Source organism: Lathamus discolor, chromosome 10, assembly GCF_037157495.1.
Source record: "Lathamus discolor isolate bLatDis1 chromosome 10, bLatDis1.hap1, whole genome shotgun sequence".
In the NCBI taxonomy this organism is placed as follows: Eukaryota; Metazoa; Chordata; class Aves; order Psittaciformes; family Psittacidae; genus Lathamus; species Lathamus discolor.
In genome coordinates, this window is record NC_088893.1 from 19,981,900 (window position 1) to 19,997,071 (window position 15,172).

General features: G+C 53.0%; 2 protein-coding genes across 6 annotated transcripts; one reads left to right on the forward strand and one right to left on the reverse strand.

Annotated features, from left to right (window-relative positions):
- Nucleotides 1-1,491: 1,491 nt before the first annotated feature.
- RNF14 (ring finger protein 14) lies at nucleotides 1,492-8,292 on the forward strand. 4 transcript variants are annotated; one of them, XM_065690246.1, is made up of 9 exons: nucleotides 1,492-1,584; nucleotides 1,838-2,006; nucleotides 2,753-2,915; nucleotides 3,368-3,525; nucleotides 4,249-4,773; nucleotides 5,196-5,424; nucleotides 6,100-6,272; nucleotides 6,852-6,982; nucleotides 7,227-8,292. In XM_065690246.1, the coding sequence occupies exons 3-9, from the start codon at nucleotides 2,762-2,764 to the stop codon at nucleotides 7,285-7,287; spliced, it is 1,431 nt and encodes a 476-aa protein (XP_065546318.1). In that variant the 5' UTR covers nucleotides 1,492-1,584; nucleotides 1,838-2,006; nucleotides 2,753-2,761; the 3' UTR covers nucleotides 7,288-8,292. The 4 variants fall into 4 exon arrangements, with proteins under 4 accessions (XP_065546318.1, XP_065546321.1, XP_065546319.1 ...); XM_065690249.1 differs by having other exon boundaries at nucleotides 1,838-1,959; XM_065690247.1 differs by having other exon boundaries at nucleotides 1,514-1,584; nucleotides 1,803-2,006.
- Nucleotides 8,293-9,560: 1,268 nt separating this feature from the next.
- GNPDA1 (glucosamine-6-phosphate deaminase 1) lies at nucleotides 9,561-14,886 on the reverse strand. Of its 2 annotated transcripts, XR_010615022.1 has the most exons (8): nucleotides 14,738-14,886; nucleotides 14,511-14,652; nucleotides 14,336-14,437; nucleotides 12,779-12,961; nucleotides 11,970-12,154; nucleotides 11,256-11,430; nucleotides 10,292-10,968; nucleotides 9,561-9,962 (listed from the first exon to the last, which is right to left on the reverse strand). XR_010615022.1 is itself a non-coding variant. In XM_065690250.1 (6 exons), exons 1-6 carry the CDS (start codon nucleotides 14,632-14,634, stop codon nucleotides 10,871-10,873), a joined length of 867 nt encoding a protein of 288 aa, XP_065546322.1. In that variant the 5' UTR covers nucleotides 14,635-14,715; the 3' UTR covers nucleotides 10,769-10,870. The 2 variants fall into 2 exon arrangements, 1 of the variants encoding a protein (XP_065546322.1); XM_065690250.1 differs by lacking the exons at nucleotides 9,561-9,962; nucleotides 14,738-14,886 and having other exon boundaries at nucleotides 10,769-10,968; nucleotides 14,511-14,715.
- Between the last annotated feature and the right edge of the window lie 286 nt (nucleotides 14,887-15,172).

Genomic DNA, 15,172 nt, shown 5'->3' on the forward strand with positions numbered 1-15,172 from the left:
CTTTGTATGTTCTGAATACAGAGTGAAGCAAGTGCATACCACAGCGCTCGTAGAACTCCTGGAGAGGTTCGGTCAGTGCGTCGACTGCGACGCTCAGTGCCTCGCTCAGATAAGCAGCAGTTCTTGCCACTATGGTTGTATTTAGAAGTGTTGGTATTCTTACTAGCCCCTTAGGAACAGCCCTAAGCTCATTCTCTATTTGTAGTGTCCATGGTGCGTTGGCCTTGATGTAGAGGGGTGAGACAGCAGCACTGCTCTAGGATCCTGCCTGCAGTCACCTGTGGCCTGTGGTTCTCTGTTCACTTCCCCTCACTGGTGGCACGGTGCCACTTGGTGCCATGTCCCCTGGTGTGGGAGCTGCTGGGGCTTGGGGGAAGCTCCTACCAGAGGCTGGGGCAGAGCCTTTCCATCACTCACCCTCATCTGGCCCCTGCTGTGGTATTAACACACTGCTCCAGCTGATTCATGTGCACTCCAACAGTGCCTCGTTCCATGAGGCTGCAAAGCAGGGGCTGGTACCATCATGTTAATGGGTACCCTCACATCATGGATCTGCATCCCTGGCCCGCATTCAGAGAGGAGCAGCTCCTGTGGGTCCCTGAATGTGCTCCTAGGCAGGGACTCTGTGTGCCTGGCCACTTCCCCCGACCAGATGATGTAGGCTTGTCTCTAATGAAATTAGCTGCTTGTAGAGAGTGAATACTTGTATTCCTGCTGCTTGCACTGAGCGTTGACTCTGACTTGCTCCTAACTCTTCCAGGGAATATGCTTGCTTCCATGGGGATATGCTTGCTTCCATGAGGCCTTCAGTTGGAATGCTTGGGGTTTGGTTTGGCTTTTTTTTTTTCCCCAGGAAAAGGAAGACCGGACACCTTTTGGCTTTTCTTTTTTCTATGACCTTTAGGCAATGATTTGCTTCTAGTACTGATTGTCATTAATCTTGCAAACATGAATTTGTATCTGTTAAAATCCAAACCTGGAACACCCATTCAGATACTGCAAGAAATAAATGCACTGGATTCTACCCCATCACCTTCTCCAGCTCTTGATTGCAACGCAGAGGCAGTGGTGGGGAGCAGAGGCAGGGCTGCAGCCTTTGCACCTGTGCAGGGCACAGCTCAAAGCCTTTAATGCCTTTTGTGCTGCTGGGGGTGAAGCTGCAGTTGCCGGACCCTGCTTCAGACCCCTTTAGTGAAGCAGAACTGGAGAGGGGCTTTGGGCAAGGGCCTGCAGGGGCAGGCCAAGGGGAACGGCTTGAACCTGCCCGAGGGGAGGCTGAGCTGAGCTCTTAGGCAGAAGCTCTTCCCTGTGAGGGTGCTGAGGCGCTGGCACAGGGTGCCCGGAGAAGCTGTGGCTGCCCCATCCCCACTCAACCCCACCCGTTCCGTGTTTCTCGATGGGACCGGGGCTCTGTACCGGGGGGGGGCAGGCGCTATGGGCCCTCCCAGCCGCCGGGGGCGCTGCGGAGCCGTGCGCTGGGCAGCGGGGCAGGGCCCCCGCTTCCCGGCAGCCGCTTCCGGTCCCGGTGCCCGCCGCGCCGCGCTGACCGCGGGCCCGCTCGTGTGGGGCCGCGGCAGGGACACGGTGAGGCCGGAGCGGGGCCGGGGCGAGGAGCGGGCCCCTCGGGTTCACCCCGGCGGCCGCAGAGCCCCGGGCGCGGCGGGGTGGGGGGGCACGGCCTGAAAGTGCGGGTGTCTCCTCCGCAGGTTCCTGCAGCCCCTTCGGGCGCTGGAGCCGCTCTGAGGCCGCCCCTCCAGGCCGGCTCTCTCAGGTTGTCAGTGGAGTAACGAGAGCACGGGCAGGGCTCCAGGCCCTGTGAGCCTTCCTCTGCCCGCAGGTACCGGAGCCACGACCGCGCACCTCGGAGCCCGGCGGTGTTCGTGCCTTACCGGAGCTACAGGCCATGGGCTGCCGCGGCCCAGAGGAATGAGCAGGGACCCTGCGCTGCGCCCGCCGCCGGTGCGTGACCAGAGCCTGCCGCTTGCCCCCGCGCTGGGGAGGCCGAGGTAATCCCTGAACGAGGACTGCAAGGGCACAGGAGGCACCTGCGCGCTGCCCGTGGGGGAGCGGGAGCGTCTCGCTGCTGCCTTCCGTCCTTTAACGGGGCTGTTGGCTCGTCCCAGAGCCCATGGCAGCGATGCTGCTGCTGCTGCCTCGTTACCCTCGGCGGGTCCTGGCCGTCCCTTTCAGGCATTAACTCGGGGTCCCTGTGTCACCTTTGCAGCGGGTCTGTTTCAGCGCTGACAGCGACCATTTGCTTTCTGACCTCCCAGTGCTGGGGAGGGACTCTTCATCAGGGACTGCAGTGACAGGACAAGGGGTAACGGGTTCAAACTGAAACAGGGGAAGTTTGGATTGGATCTAAGGAGGAAATTCTTTCCTGTGAGGGTGCTGAGGCACTGGAATGGGTTGCCCAGGGAGGCTGTGAGTGCTCCATCCCTGGCAGTGTTCAAGGCCAGGTTGGACGAAGCCTTGGGTGGGATGGTTTAGTGTGAGGTGTCCCTGCCCATGGCAGGGGGGGTGGAACTGGATGATCTTGAGGTCCTTTCCAACCCTGACTATTCTATGAGTCTATTTTATACGATCCTCAATATCCTTCAGTCTGTAAGAAAGCTTAATTCTGTTTTACACTGTTACATCTGTTGCTTGGGTTTGCAAATCTTACAGGAGTATGAACCAGAGACCCCAGATGAGTCCTTTGACTAGGGTGCCTTAGCTCAGTGGATGTTGAAGAGTGGTTTTAACTCCACAGGAGGTTTAAATGTCTTCAGAAGACAGAGAAGCTCAGGAGGATGAGCTGCTGGCGCTGGCCAGTATCTATGATGAAGATGAGTTCAAGAGAGCGGAGTCTGCCCAAGGGGGAGAAACGAGAATTTGCCTGGAATTGCCCCAAAACTTCAAAGTATTTGTGAGTGGTGAGTTGAGACCTTCTGTGTTATCCCAGACCGAGGGGTACCCTGGTGACCGGCAGGGACACGGACCCGAGCCGTACCTGGCCCCATGCTGTGCTCATGGCATTCCTGCGGCTTGTATTGGAGTAGGGATTTCACCCTCCTACATCCAACCTCCTTGGTGACCTTTCAAAGTAGAGATGAGCACTAGGATTTCTGTGGAATAACTGAGTTCATTTATTATTCCTTTTCCTTGAGGCTCTGTCTTCCCAAGTCCTCAGTTTGTGCAGGATCCGGTACTTCACAGCTCTGGTGGTCACTGATTCCATGGGGTAGCTACAGCCCCGTGAAACGTTGTTATTTAGTGTCGATCAGTTCATTCGAAGCCCAGAGATTTATCAGATGAGGAGCCCCCCGCCGGGTGCTGCCATCAGCAGCTGTGGGGCATCACTTCTCACTCCTTGCTGTTGTCTCAGGTTCAGGCAGCTCCGGAGGCAGCCTCCAGACGGGTGGATTCGAGTACAGCGTCTGCTTCCTGCCCCCCCTCGTGCTGAACTTCGAGCTCCCTCCGGACTACCCCTCCACCTCCCCGCCGGCCTTCACCCTCAGTGGGAAATGGCTCTCCCAGGCCCAGGTTTGGCACCGTTTTAGCAGAGCTTTTGTGGTCATGAACAAGCTCATAAATAACCGAGCTCCGAGGGGTGTTAATGGAGCAGGGGAAATGAAAGACAATCACAGAGCCCCAGCCTGGTTTGTGTTGGAAGGGACCTTAAAGCTCCTCCAGCTCCAACCCCTGCCCCGGGCAGGGACCCCTTCCACTGGAGCAGCTTGCTCCAAGCCCCTGTGTCCAACCTGGCCTTGAGCACTGCCAGGGATGGGGCAGCCACAGCTTCTCTGGGCACCCTGTGCCAGCGCCTCAGCACCCTCACAGGGAAGAGCTTCTGCCTAACAGCTCAGCTCAGTCTCCCCTGGGGCAGGTTCAAGCCATTCCCCTTGGCCTGCCCCTACAGGCCCTTGCCCAAAGCCCCTCTCCAGGTTTCCTGCAGCCCTTTTAGGCACTGGAGCTGCTTTAAGACCTTCAACAACAACATGTAAGGTCTTAAAAAATACCAGGTCTATAAACAATGATGTTGCTTTCCCAGTTGGCTCTTCTCTTGTTTCCTACTTGTTTTCATTTGGTTGCTGTTCTGAGGAATGAAAGCTCGCATCTGTGAGTGTGCTACTCGTAGTTTATGTACATATTTAAAGCTGCAGGGGCTGAGATTGCCGGATGGGCTAAGGAGGACTATGGGAGGGGAATAAAACAGCCATGGGTTGTCAGAACTACTGAAATGTGGAATCGTTCTTCCTTTCCTAGCTCAGTGCCCTTTGCAAGCACTTGGACAATGTCTGGGAGGAGAATCGAGGCTGCGTGGTCTTGTTTGCCTGGATGCAGTTTCTGAAGGAAGAAACACTGAGTTACCTCAATATTTCCTCCCCGTATGAGCTGAAAATGTGCCCCCAGGGGAGCGGGCAGAGCAGGACACCTTTGGTCCCTCCCAGTGCTGAGGACTGTGGCGGTGCAGCGGGCTCTGCTGCGGCTGAGGAAGAAGTCATGGATGCGAGAGCCGTGCAGGATGTGGAGTCGCTGTCGAGTCTGATCAGGGAGATCTTGGACTTTGATCAGGCCCAGAGGAGGAAGTGCTTTAACAGCAAGATGTACTTGTGCAATATCTGCTTCTGTGAGAAGCTGGGCAGTGAGTGCATGCACTTCACCGAGTGCAGCCACGTCTACTGCAAAGCGTGCCTCAAGGACTACTTTGAAATCCAGATCAGGGACGGGCAGGTCCATTGCCTCAACTGCCCAGAACCCAAGTGTTCCTCTGTAGCCACGCCGGGCCAGGTAATAGCGGTTTGTGAGCAGCGGTGGTAGCGTTCTGCTCCCTTACCCATCATTACAGAGGATGAGGTGTGGCTTTTCGTGGGGAGCGCTGTGAACAGATCTGGGGAAATGCTTTTTGCATCCTCTGAGCCGCACTGGGGTATCTGAGCTAAAACTGGGTCACTCCGCACATGTTTTGCCTCCTTTGCTCACCCTGGTGTCGGTCAGAGGCCTGAATCAATGTCCCATTGCTTGTCATGCTGCATGCTTTTCCTTTCATTAATGAATCATGAAAACACCATTTCTAAAAGTGTTTTTATGAGCTATTGGGGCATGCAAAGCAGATTCACCCCAGCTGCAGGTCCTTTCATTGCCTCACTGTGGCTGCAGGTAGCAGGCTCAGCATTTCCAGTGCATCTGACCTGTGTGTAGTCTTTGTTCAGGTGAAGGAGCTGGTTGGAGAGCAGCTCTTTGCGCGCTACGACCGCCTGCTTCTGCAGTCGAGCTTGGACCTGATGGCAGACGTGGTGTACTGCCCTCGCCCGTGCTGCCAGACCCCCGTCATGCAGGAACCGGGCTGCACCATGGCCATGTGCTCCCAGTGCAACTATGCCTTTTGCACCCTCTGTAAGATGACCTACCATGGGGTCTCCCCCTGTAAAGTCACTGCAGGTGAGTCTCTGTGTTTCAGAAATGGAGTGAGAAGCAGTTAAGGTTTGCATCGAAAAGAGTGCAAGTCAGCAGTTAAGCAGAGAACACTCATCACCGCGTGAGCGTCCCCAAAGATCAGGCTCATTTGGAGCTGGTCTGCTGCTGGCAATTAATGACTCCTTTGATGACGTTCCACAGCTCAGGGGGTCCCTGAACTGCTGATTGCCAACTGCTGAGAGGCCACAGCAGGGCAAGAGTGATTTTACATGTGCCTTTTCCTGCCCTTTCCTGTGTGCCCACTACTTCCCGTTGTTAGGGTTGTTACTGGAATCTGGGGGTGCTTCTCTGTTTGGCCTCAAAATCCTGTGACAAAGTGTCATTAAGTGCATGCTCAGAAAAAACATTCCCAGTTTTCAGCTTATTCTACGTTCTAGACTAGTCCGTTGGCTGGCCTATTTTATAATGGTGTAAATGTATATACGGAAAGTATAACAGAGTGAAACTGTTGAATTTTGGGGTAGAGAGGTTTTAATATTCTCATGTATTCCAATGTCTTCCTTGCTTTTTAATCAGTTATGTTGGTTTCCTTTGAGAGTATTTATGCTGTTACTTGCTGGCCTCCTTTACGTAATACCTGACAAAAACTGTTTTATTTCCTTCGTGTTTAATTTGGGTTGGTTTTGATTTACTCCCCAGAGAAGTTAATGGCTTTGCGAAATGAGTATTTAGAAGCAGATGAGGCAACCAAAAGGTTTTTGGAACAACGCTACGGCAAACGGGTGATTCAGAAGGCTCTTGAGGAGATAGAGAGTAAAGAATGGCTGGAAAAGAACTCAAAGGCTTGTCCCTGCTGTGGTACTCACATAGAGGTAAGCGCGGAGGGGAGAGGTGGAGGAGTTGCAGTAACTGCACACAAACTCAGATGAAGTCAGTTCTGTGCTTAGGCTGGAACAGAGATGGATTTGTGGGCGCCAGGGTCACCAGGGAGGGCAAACTGCTAGGAAATGGTGAGGGAATTTCCCCTTTCTGTGTTGTATGGAAAAGGAGGTGATGTTTCTGGAGCTCAGGGACTTGGGTAAATGCAGCTGGGATTGTTCAGACTCCAGGACTTAAATGATCCGGGTTTTCTGTGGATCCACATGGATCCCTTTGTTTTCCATGTGTTTCAGGCTCCTGCTGTTTCCACAACAGCCAGGAAATACAAATAGCTTCAGAAAAATACTGATTTCCAGCATGATGATTATTATCATTATTTGAGCCAATGTGCTATTTGTGATTGTAGCTCCTAGACCTTTGCAACAAGGAGAAAAGGTCAGGGGTACAATGGAGCCAGGGTACAGTGTATTCCTTAGCTGAGGGGCTTTAAGGACTGTTACCAAACAGAGCCAGGCCTGAGGACTGGCACAGTGAGGCTTGGTTATTGCCATTTCTTGTTTTCTTCCCCTCAGAAACTCGATGGGTGTAACAAGATGACGTGCACGGGCTGCATGCAGTACTTCTGCTGGCTCTGCATGGGCTCTCTGTCAAGGGTGAACCCGTACAGGCACTTCAATGATCCATCCTCCCCCTGCTTCAACAGGTACGTGTTCACCTCATCACCCTCACAGGGCAGAGCCTCTCCCTGCCTTCTGGTGTTAACGTGCTGCAGAGGTGCAGAGCGGCTTTGTTCAGATCACGTTGATCGGCCTGGGGCACTGCAGCACCAGTGGTTTGTGATGCTGAAGATACTGAAACTCGCGGCTTTTGTCCCATTTAGATTGGTATTTTTTGGTAGGTGTTTTACCTTTTTTACACCCTGATGTGAGTTGCTGGCTGCCTTGCAGGTTGTTTCAAGCCATGCTTACTGAGGAGGAGTACTGGGAAGACGAAGATGAAGAGCAGTAGCTCTCTAGCAACAACACTGAGCAAAGCAGAACCAGGTGCTTCCAGTTTTATGTCAAGTTTGTTTGTTTTCCCCTTCTATTGCGTGACAGAAGAATGGTACCAGCCTTGCACTGCAGGATCCTCACCCTTCAGAGGCTGTGGCCAAAACCAAAGGAGAGCATTTCACCCATCCTGCAGTCAGGGTCACTGTGGAAAGCCCTGGTAATCCTATTGATTGTTAAAGGCAGGTGCAGCCAGTCAGAAGTCTCAGTGTTGATGGTGAATTCACTTGTGTTGCTTCTCTTTATCTTGCCAGTGCTGAGGCACTGACCCGAGTGGCCAGTGAGGGGGTGGAAAGCATCAGTCAGATGTTGAAATACATGTTAATGGATACATAGCTGAGAATAAGTTGAATTCTTGAAGATACTGAAATGCCCTTCTCAGATGATGAAGTAATTTATTTTTACTAACTCTTCATAAGTTGCTAGTTTTGCTTCTGGACTAGATCCCTTATTTCCACTGTTCTTGCATTTCACACTGTTTCAACCCCCAAATGGTTTCCCTGGCAGCTCAGTGCATGGTGCTGGGAGCATGGCAGGGAATGCTGCAGGGAACTGCTCACTTTGAAGAAGTTTTTCCATGTGCAGAATGGTCTAAAAATGTTGAAATTAAAACTGCGTCTCTTGGGTTCAAATCAAAGAGCAGGGGCCGGGGGTAGCTTGGGCACCGGGGGGCTCTTTAGAGGCTCAAGGTGAATTTCTCTCACTCAGCTTTGATTGATAGTAAATAAATTTATACTCAGATACTCAGCCAAAACAAGTACTGATTTAGTGCCCTCCACAGAGGATGGGGGGTTCTGCGCTGTTAGAACTGGCAGTGATTAAAAACATGAGCTGGTAAGAGCGGATCTTGTCTTGGTTTAGGCTGTGGGACAGTGTGTAGGGAAAATTCATGTTGTGTATGGTTTAAATTGTATTTCCTGCACCTTTCACCTGCACTAAATTCACTTTAAGACAGCAAACACAATTGTCTCCCTGTTTGTCTGTGTTACGGCATGTCTCTGCCCATGCAGGTCTGTGCCTGAGTGGTGATGGCTGCTGGCTCCTGTGTGCCATGGGGCTGAGTCACTCGACTGCAGAATGACACAGAGCAGAGTGGGGCTGGTGCAGAGCTCTAGGGTGAAGCTGCACGGGGTGTGTTCTGCTGCGACGCTTGGCTGTTCGTGTTCAGAGTGACCTCGCACCCAAAGAGCTCAAGTTTTCCCTGAGATCCAAGCCCTGGATACCCGGTGGCTGTTCACGATGCCACACTGGGATTGCTGCAGAGGGTGACACCAGCTCTGAGCTGCCATGCCCACTGTAGTTTCCACTCTGGCCACAATTTTTAACTCCAGAAGCTGCATGCTTTCGGATGGGAATATTTGTGACAAGGAGGGCAATGTGCTTAAACCCTGGCCTCCTGCCTGGGTGGAGGAGATGGTGCTGGAGCTCTCAAACCTACAGGAGGCCAGGCACGTCCCTTCTGCCAGGACAGACGTGGGCTGAGGGCAGAGCTGGGACACTGGAGGGTATGTTGGGATGGAAAGCTGTGGCTGGGGATGTCCCCCAGAGCCACCACCACACAAATGCTATAGGGAGTATTTGAAGGTGCTGCAGTGGCCTACCTCTGCTTTCACAAATGGTGCATGGAGGGGAAGAGGGGTGATGTAGTCACCACCATGTGTGAATCCTGGGCACTTAGGACTCGGGGACAGACCCTCTGAGGAAGGGACAGGCAGGGGACTGCACTCATAGCACAATCAGTGCTGCAAAGGTAGGACAGACAACCCCCAACCCATCTTCACAGACAGAACAGGGCAGGCAGCTTGGGTACTGTGCTATTTTCTCCTTGTTTTTTCTCCCCTCTTGTAAACTTCACCCCCATTTCTGCATGCACAGAAGGAGCATTAGGTTATGTGCTGTGGTACTGAGCAGAGGGCTGTGACCTCCTTCTCCTTTAAAGGCCTAAGAGCCTTTTTATGTGGCAGGGCAGGAGCACAGCAGGCGTGTGGTGGAAACGTGCCAGCAAACACTGGCCAAGGCCTGAAGGAGGGAGCAGCAATGGCTGTTCCTACCAGACTCTTTCCGTACAGCTTTGGTTCTAGGTGCTACTGAAAGCTTGTGCAAAATGACGGCTCTTTCTCATGCTCTGAAGGTTTTGTTCTGCTGAAAGACTGTGTTCCCAATCCTGCTGACCCACAGGAACCATTCTGTGTTTCATGAGCACAGTGAAACTGAGCACCAGGTACAAACGTGAGCGGTTAGAAAACTTAAGACATTTAGTGTAGAAAGTTACAGTGCAGAGCAACAGCTTACAGCACTTCTGCATGGAGGGAGTAAATGCTGCCCGCTCTGTCCTGGCCATCACATGGTAACATTTGATAGGAAACCCAGGGATCAAGTTCCAGAATTCGTGGGGTCTTGTCAGTACAGGCTTTTGTCCAGCAGTGTGGGACTTCTGCAATTCCAGAGGGAACAGTTCTTCCTTGAGGCTTACTTGGATGATCAGGGGACTGGAGCACCTCCTGTATGAAGAAGGCTGAGGAAGTTGGGGCTGTTCAGCCTGGAGAAGAGAAGGCTGCGTGGAGACCTCAGAGCAGCCTTCCAGTACCTGAAGGGGGCCTGTAGGGATGCTGGGGAGGGACTCTTCGTCAGGGACTGTAGTGATAGGACAAGGGGTAATGGGTTAAAACTTAAACAGGGGAAGTTTAGATTGGATATAAGGAGGAAGTTCTTTACTGTGAGGGTGGTGAGGCACTGGAATGGGTTGCCCAGGGAGGTTGTGAGTGCTCCATCCCTGGCAGTGTTCAAGGCCAGGTTGGACAGAGCCTTGGGTGAGATGGTTTAGTGTGAGGTGTCCCTGCCCGTGGCAGGGGGTTGGAACTGGATGATCTTGAGGTCCTTTCCAACCCGACCCATTCTATGATTATTTGGCATTTCCTTGTAGCAACAGTAAAAGCACAGGAAGGGGCAGCAAGAGAACTTACTGCTTCAGCTTTGTCTGGCTCAAAGCAGGGTTCAGCCACGGCTTTATCCGGTCAGCTCTTGAAATGCTCTTGAGGACAGAGACTGCACAGCCCCCTCTGGGGGACCTGTCCCACTGCTTGGCTGTCCTCACGGAGAGGTTTCTTCCTTATATCCAGTCTGAGCATCTCAGGGTGATTTGTGGAGGGAACGACACACAGGTGCTTGACCTAATTGCAAGGAATACATCCCAAAGCATTGACCCATTTGGTTTCTGTAACACTGACTTTTGTGTCTCTGCATATTCAAGTTCTGCAGCCTTCAGTCCACATGAGCAGAGCTGCTCTGTGGGGGAAACAGCTCATTCTCCACTGACTTTACCTTCAGAGAACAAGGCAGTGGCAGAAGCTTGTGGAATGCAGTACACTGGATCCGTCCACATTTGGTTAGTCAGGGCAGGTGTTGAGCATGTTTTTAACAGAGAAGCAGCACACAATCACTTTGCTAATTTAGGAACAAATCCAAGTTTATGCAGCAATTCCCTTCTTTCACAGCTGGTTTGCAGCAGGAAAGCTGGTTCAGCACTGCTCTGAACAGTCATATTAATCACTGTATGGCTTCTTGGAGTGGCTTTTTTCTTCTCCAGTCTCCTTCATGCTGTATAACGGTTCCACAAGCTTGTTGTGAACCAGCATTAAACCTGATGGAGGAAGTGAAAAGATGACTTCAGCAGACATAGTAAGGCAACATTCTCTTTCATTGGAAGCTTATGAAATTACACATCACTACAGTCCCTGTTCCTTTGCTCTCATTCCCATGCAGTTTAGCATCTACCTTTGCACTTCTGTTACTGCTGCATACCTCAGCTGTTACAGTTGAGAAATGTACTCCTTTGGGAGCTGAGTATCAGCAACATCTAATACAAAGCATGGCTTGTGCCTCCTAAAAACTAAATACAACAGCTGCTTGGCCTGATCAAACACCCACCTTTAAAGTATTTCACAGTCTTAACTCTGAGTTCCAGTGTGGCGTCCTCATCACACACAAACACAGTGTTGGGGTGCTGCTGGAAGGCAGATACTGTCCACATGTGGTTGACACCTTCCTCAATTGCTTTGTACAAAGCAAAAGCTTTGTGGGCTCCTGTGATAAGAATCATCACCTGGACCCCAAGACACAGAAGATGGCAATTAGGGTCTGGAAAATGTGTTCAGAGCACACACACACCCCTGTTGAACAGAGAGCTGCCCTGGTCCCTAATGGGGAGAGCTCCATCATCCTGCACAGAAGGACTCCACTGTATCACAGTTTTGGCTGCATTTTATTTGTCAATGAAGTCGAGGTACAGACTCCATTAAAAGCTGTCCCAGGTTTCATGATCTGCTGGTGGAACATCAAGTCAACCTGTGATTCTTGCAGTTATTTCCCCAGGTGAGATATTTAATTAAATACATCCTCCCAAACCTTCCTAGCTCCCTGTGGATAACAAGTGTACTGCAGGGTTACACAAACCTAGCTGTTGGTAGAGCAAAAAAGGAAGATGGAGCAAGAGGATCAGGTATTCAGCTGTCTGCAGCAGGAAAGGCATAGGCTGGCCTACACCAGCAGGGTGCATTGCAGCTCCAAAACCGAATCATCTTCAGCTGCTCCAGGAAGCCCTGTTCAAGAGCTACCGTATGGAGTCACTGCTTTCCTCCTAACCTCTCTGGCATCCATGACCGTGCCTACTCCGACCGTCAGAGCCATTGTGGGGACTTTGGAGAGGTCACCATCAAAGAACCTGGCGTTGGCCAGTATCGTGTCCATAGCCAAGGTCTTCACTCGTGTCCTGGATACCAAACTTGACCCAGGCTCATTGAAGGCAATGTGACCATCTGGGCCAATACCTGTGACAGAGATAGTTTGAGGAGGTCAGTGGCTGTACTGGTTGTCATAGGGAGCAGGGACAACAGCACTCCTGTTAGAGGGACACTCAGTGCTTCCAGGAACAGCTACACATCTGAGAAAAACACTTGCCATTTTCTGCTCAAGCTCAAGTTAGCTTCTGGTAGGAATGACAGCAAAAACAGAGACTCTTCCCTAACAGTTCCTAATGGGACAGCAATGGAGCAGAGCAGATGGCAGAATCTTCAGGCAAACTGATGGGAAAAGCTTGCCTTCAGCTCCTCTGTGCTCAGAGGACTCTGACTGCTCCTGGCAGTGTCCTGTTAGCACTGGCAGTAGCGGTACATTTTGTACTTGGTGCAAGTCTAGCGCTGCCTGTTTCTCTTGCTAATCCATTCCTGAACAATTCACTTACTGGATTGAAACACTTCAGACAGGGGGAGCAGTGCACTGGAAGGCAAAGCTGTCAGCACACGAGTGCCCAGGGCAATAAGCATGGGGTGGCTTTCACTGCAGACCCACTGCACTGCACATGAACAGTCCTGCCAGTACATGGGCTAGCTGGTAGAAGAAAGCAGCGCTTCCTGCCAGTGGGGTTAAGAGACTCTCAGTCTTTCGCGCCTCACCTCCCACAAAGAGTTCGATCCCTCCAGCTGCCTTGATCTTCTCCTCGAAGGCGTCGCACTCCGCCTGCAGATCCGGGGCATTCCCATCCAAAATGTGAACGTTTTCTGCCGAGATGTCGATGTGCTTGAAGAAGTTATTCCACATGAAGGAATGGTAACTTTCTGGGTGATCCCTTGGGAGACCTGGAAGCAGCAGAGCATGGACAGGACTAAGACCAACTGAGAGAACATCACCCATAATGTAAGCCACCTCTACGCCCTTGCAGTGGCTTTGGTAACAGAGCTCTGCTTTTGGCTGTCATTTGTGACTCCCTCAACTTCCACAGGTTGGTTTTGTTTCCTTAAATAGCACAATTAAAATCAATCACTGTAGCTCCTCTAAGACTCCTATAAGAGCTCCTGTCTGTGCTCATCTGAACATGCAGCAGATGTTCCAGAAAGCAGGCATGCACTGTGCCTCATCTGTTATTACCTTGAGTGCTATAAACCCTCCCTGGACTGCCTATTCCTTAATGCTGCCTGATAGGATTTTTCCAAGAAAATATCCTGACCAGAGTAAAAGCAGCATTAGCAAATAATTAGCCCGTGTGTCTTTTACCTTTGGAACTTCAGGCTTGTCACTAATCTCTCTGTACTCTTTCTTCTCAAGAGGCTGTTTCAGCACAGCCTGCTTCATAAATGAAACAGTTCTCTGCTATCTCAACAGGAGTGCCCATCATTACAGGAGGGCAATCACAAGGTAACATGTTGGTCCTTGTCAGACACCTGAACCTAAACCTAAAGGTGGTAGTTAATATTGCACAGTATTGCAGGGATCCTCGGTCAATCAATACCTAAGTTCAGGTAAAATACAGCAGTGTCCAGTGTGCAGTGTACCAGACACCTGACACCCTTTAGGATTTCATAGAACACAGAACCCCAGCCTGGTTTGGGTTGAAGGGACCTCAAAGCTCCTCCAGCTCCAACCCCTGCCCCGGACAGGGACCCCTTCCACCGGAGCAGCTTGCTCCAAGCCCCTGTGTCCAACCTGGCCTTGAGCACTGCCAGGGATGGGGCAGCCACAGCTTCTCTGGGCACCCTGTGCCAGCGCCTCAGCACCCTCACAGGGAAGAGCTTCTGCCTAAGAGCTCCTCTCAGTCTCCCCTCGGGCAGGTTCAAGCCATTCCCCTTGGCCTGTCCCTACAGGCCCTTGTCCCAAGCCCCTCTCCAGGTTCCCTGCAGCCCCTTCAGGCACTGGAGCTGCTCCAAGGTCTCCCCTTCAGGAGCTTTCCCTTCTCCAGCCTGGCTCCAGCCCTCTGACCGTATTTCTTACACGGATTTCAGAACTGTCCTGTTCACTCCCGTGGCCAGCACAAATGTCCTCCCTCCTGTCCTGAACGTGCCGCAGGTGGGATTCTCCGCACGCCCCACGTGCTGACACCGGAGCCCGGCTGCGGTACGGAGCACTGGGGCACATCAGCCCCTCCTCAGGCCCTTCAGCCCTTCACAGCACGCACACACACCCCCGGAGCACAACAGGTCACGGAGAGCCAGCACTTCTGCTCTGCGGTCACTCACCTACATACTCGTCCATGTTGAAGGTCTTCACGTACTTGAAGGACAGGTCCCCGTTGTGGCAGTACTCCACCAGCTTCCTGTAGCAGCCCAGCGGCGTGCTGCCTGCGGGGAGCCGCCGCCTCAGCGCCGGGGACGGGCCGAGGGAAGGGTCCCCGCTCCCGGCCCCGGCACCCACCTGTGGGCAGCCCCAGCGTGAAGAAGCGGCCGGGCCCGGGCGCGAAGTGCACGATGCGGTTGCGGATGTACTTGGCGGCCCACTCGCTGGCCTGCGCGTACGTCTCCAGGATGACCAGCTTCATGGCGGGGCCCGGCGCCGCCTGCGCGGGGCGGGAGCCGAGCTGAGGGGAGCCGCCATCTTCCCGCCGCCTCCCCGCTCACCCACCCGCATACCCACCCACCTACCTGCTGCCGCCGGCCCGCGATCCCCTCCGCGGGCACGGGCACGGGCACGGGCACGGCCGGAGTCGGGCTCGGGGTCGCGGGCACGGCAGCAGCACCGCCGGCACGGCCGCCCCCCGCGCCCGCTCCGCTCCGCTCCGCCCCTCACTCCGGCCGCTCGCTCGCCTCAGGGGCCCGGCCCCCGCAGGCTCGGGGTTTGGGGTTAGGATGAACGGAAGTGGTTAAAACACCCCGTAATGAAGTGTTTGGGCAGGCTGCTCCCGTGGAAGGGGTCCCTGCCCTGGCAGGGTTGGAGCTGGAGGAGCTTTAAGGTCCCTCCAACCCAAACCAGGCTGGGGCTCTGTGAAACCTCCTTGTTCCTTCATGCTGCTGCTGAGGGGTCCCTGGCACTGCAGGGATCTGCAGGACTCGGTCCTTCAGCTGCTCCGGGTGTCATTC